Below are 1,005 nucleotides of genomic sequence, written 5' to 3' on the forward strand. Positions count from 1 at the left end.
ACTGGGGGATTCACCTTGGCAAAGTGGAAGGGAAAGGAAGAAAACTAAAGATTCGAGGGAAGACAAGTGAAATCCTCATTGAAATGGGTCCTAGTCTGAAATACAAGTGAAATCCTCATTGAAATGGGTCCTAGTCTGAAATACAAGTGAAATCCTTATTGAAACAGGTCCTAGAAGGAGAGAATGTATGCCTGGGAATGGCCTCAACACTGGCTGTTAAAGAATTGCATAGTTGATTTGAAATAATCTCATTAAAATTGTAGATGCAGCTTTCCATATCTGAAGATGGATATATCCATTATGGTGACAAAGTGCTGCTTGTGAATCCCCACCATCCTGAGACAGAAGCTGGTCGGTTTCTGGATGGGAACCTGAGCCTGTGTCTGACTCCAGATGAAATTAAAGCCCATTCGAGTGATGAATTAGCGGTGCCCTGTGGCTTGAGCGCGACTCAAACCACGATTCCCGTTGGCAGAAATACTTTCATGATTTTGAGGTAGAGATGCTTTCATTTTCAGCTCCTTTGCATTTTGAGGATCAGTTTTCACTTGTAGCGTAGGGATGTTCTGGGAGTAGAGCAGTGGTGGCTGTGGGCAAAGGTTATAGGAATGTTCTCCGTGATTCTCATCTTGCTTGCTTACCTTGAGAATTATTATTATTATTATTTTATTATTATTTTTATTTTTTTTCCTTTTTGTCTTTTTTACTGACCGGTAACGGGATCGCAACCCTAGGTGTTGCGCCCACACCGCGCTCAGCCAGTGAGCGGGAACCGGTCTCCACATGGGATCCGAACCCTTGGCGGGAGTGCCACCGCGCTCCAAAGCAGCGCACTCTCCAGTGCGCCACCAGGCCAGCCCGAGAGAATTATTTTCAAGGGGCTTTTACAATCCTTCTTACCTTAGACAGCAGGGTGATTGGTAATTGGTGTTCAATTCAAAACGCTTAATTCATAAGTATTGGATGCAGGCAATTAAATTCATATTCTGCCTGGAAGCAAAGTGG

General features: G+C 44.1%; 1 protein-coding gene across 1 annotated transcript in view; it reads left to right on the top strand.

The window, feature by feature from the left end:
• The window catches only part of LOC103608498 (chromosome unknown open reading frame, human C15orf26), a gene marked incomplete at its 3' end in the record, with an annotated part of 17,562 nt that overhangs the window by 6,101 nt on the left and 10,456 nt on the right, over positions 1–1,005 (top strand). The window contains exon 3 of the mRNA XM_008592928.1: positions 264–496. Within this exon, the coding sequence (XP_008591150.1) occupies positions 264–496 (233 nt within the window). The remainder of the gene's footprint in view (positions 1–263; positions 497–1,005) is intronic.

Source organism: Galeopterus variegatus, unplaced genomic scaffold (assembly GCF_000696425.1).
Source record: "Galeopterus variegatus unplaced genomic scaffold, G_variegatus-3.0.2 Scaffold8480, whole genome shotgun sequence".
NCBI classification, from domain to species: domain Eukaryota; kingdom Metazoa; phylum Chordata; class Mammalia; order Dermoptera; family Cynocephalidae; genus Galeopterus; species Galeopterus variegatus.